The sequence below is a fragment of the Carlito syrichta genome, unplaced genomic scaffold (genome assembly GCF_000164805.1).
Source record: "Carlito syrichta isolate Samal-C Ts95f unplaced genomic scaffold, Tarsius_syrichta-2.0.1 Scaffold302868, whole genome shotgun sequence".
NCBI lineage: Eukaryota > Metazoa > Chordata > Mammalia > Primates > Tarsiidae > Carlito > Carlito syrichta.
Window position 1 is genome coordinate 208,512 of NW_007246964.1, and position 759 is coordinate 209,270.

The 759-nt window shown below is 76.0% G+C and overlaps 1 protein-coding gene across 1 annotated transcript in view; it reads left to right on the forward strand.

The window, feature by feature from the left end:
- Positions 1 to 667: 667 nt before the first annotated feature.
- The window catches only part of WHRN (whirlin), a 101,731-nt gene continuing 101,639 nt past the window's right edge, over positions 668 to 759 (forward strand). Inside the window, 1 exon segment of the mRNA XM_008057210.1 lies at positions 668 to 759. This exon segment is cut by the window's right edge and continues 553 nt beyond it. Within this exon segment, the coding sequence (XP_008055401.1) occupies positions 668 to 759 (92 nt within the window).

Here is a 759-nt window from a genome sequence, read left to right on the forward strand (position 1 = left end):
GCTGCGGCCCCGGACATGCCCCGCACCCCCTGCCGGACGCCCGCGCGGCTCCACCGGCCGCGACTCCGGGGGCTCCGGGACTAGAGCGCCCCCCGCCCCAACTTCTGACTTTGGGGTCCCCCAGCCCGAGAGGAACGGGCGGCCCGGCTGGGGGAGCCTCGGGCATGGTGTGACGGGGCGGTCGGCTCTGCTACGCCCCCCGCTCCGGCCACCCGTCGTCTCTGTGCCCTCCAGAATGTAGCTGCTCTCTGCGCGCCCCCCGACTCCAGCCGCAGTCTCCGCGACCTCCGGGCTCCTGCAGCCAACTCTTTGTCCCCCAAGAACCCGCTGCCGTCTCTGCGTGCCCCGGATTCCAGTTCCGCGACCCCGCCGTCTTCGCGCCCCGGGACTCTAGCAGCGCTCTCCGCGACCCTCCAGGCTCCAGCCACTGTTCCCGTGGCCCCCAAACCCAGACTCCAGCCGTGGTCTCCGCGCTCCCCAAAACCCAGACTCCAGCCGCCGTCTCCGCGCCTCCCGGGATCCAGCCCGGTCTCCGCGTCCCCCCAAAGCCCAGGCTCCAGCCGCGACCACCGCGCCCCGGGGACCCAGCTGTCGCGCCAGTGCCGGCGAGGGCGGCGGCGGCGGCGCCCTCCCGCGCGCCCGAGTCCGGCGGGGCCTCGGCGGGGAGATGAACGCGCAGCTGGACGGCCTGTCGGTGAGCTCGTCCTCCACCGGCTCGCTGGGCTCGGCGGCCGCGGCGGGCGGCGGCGGGGGCGCGGG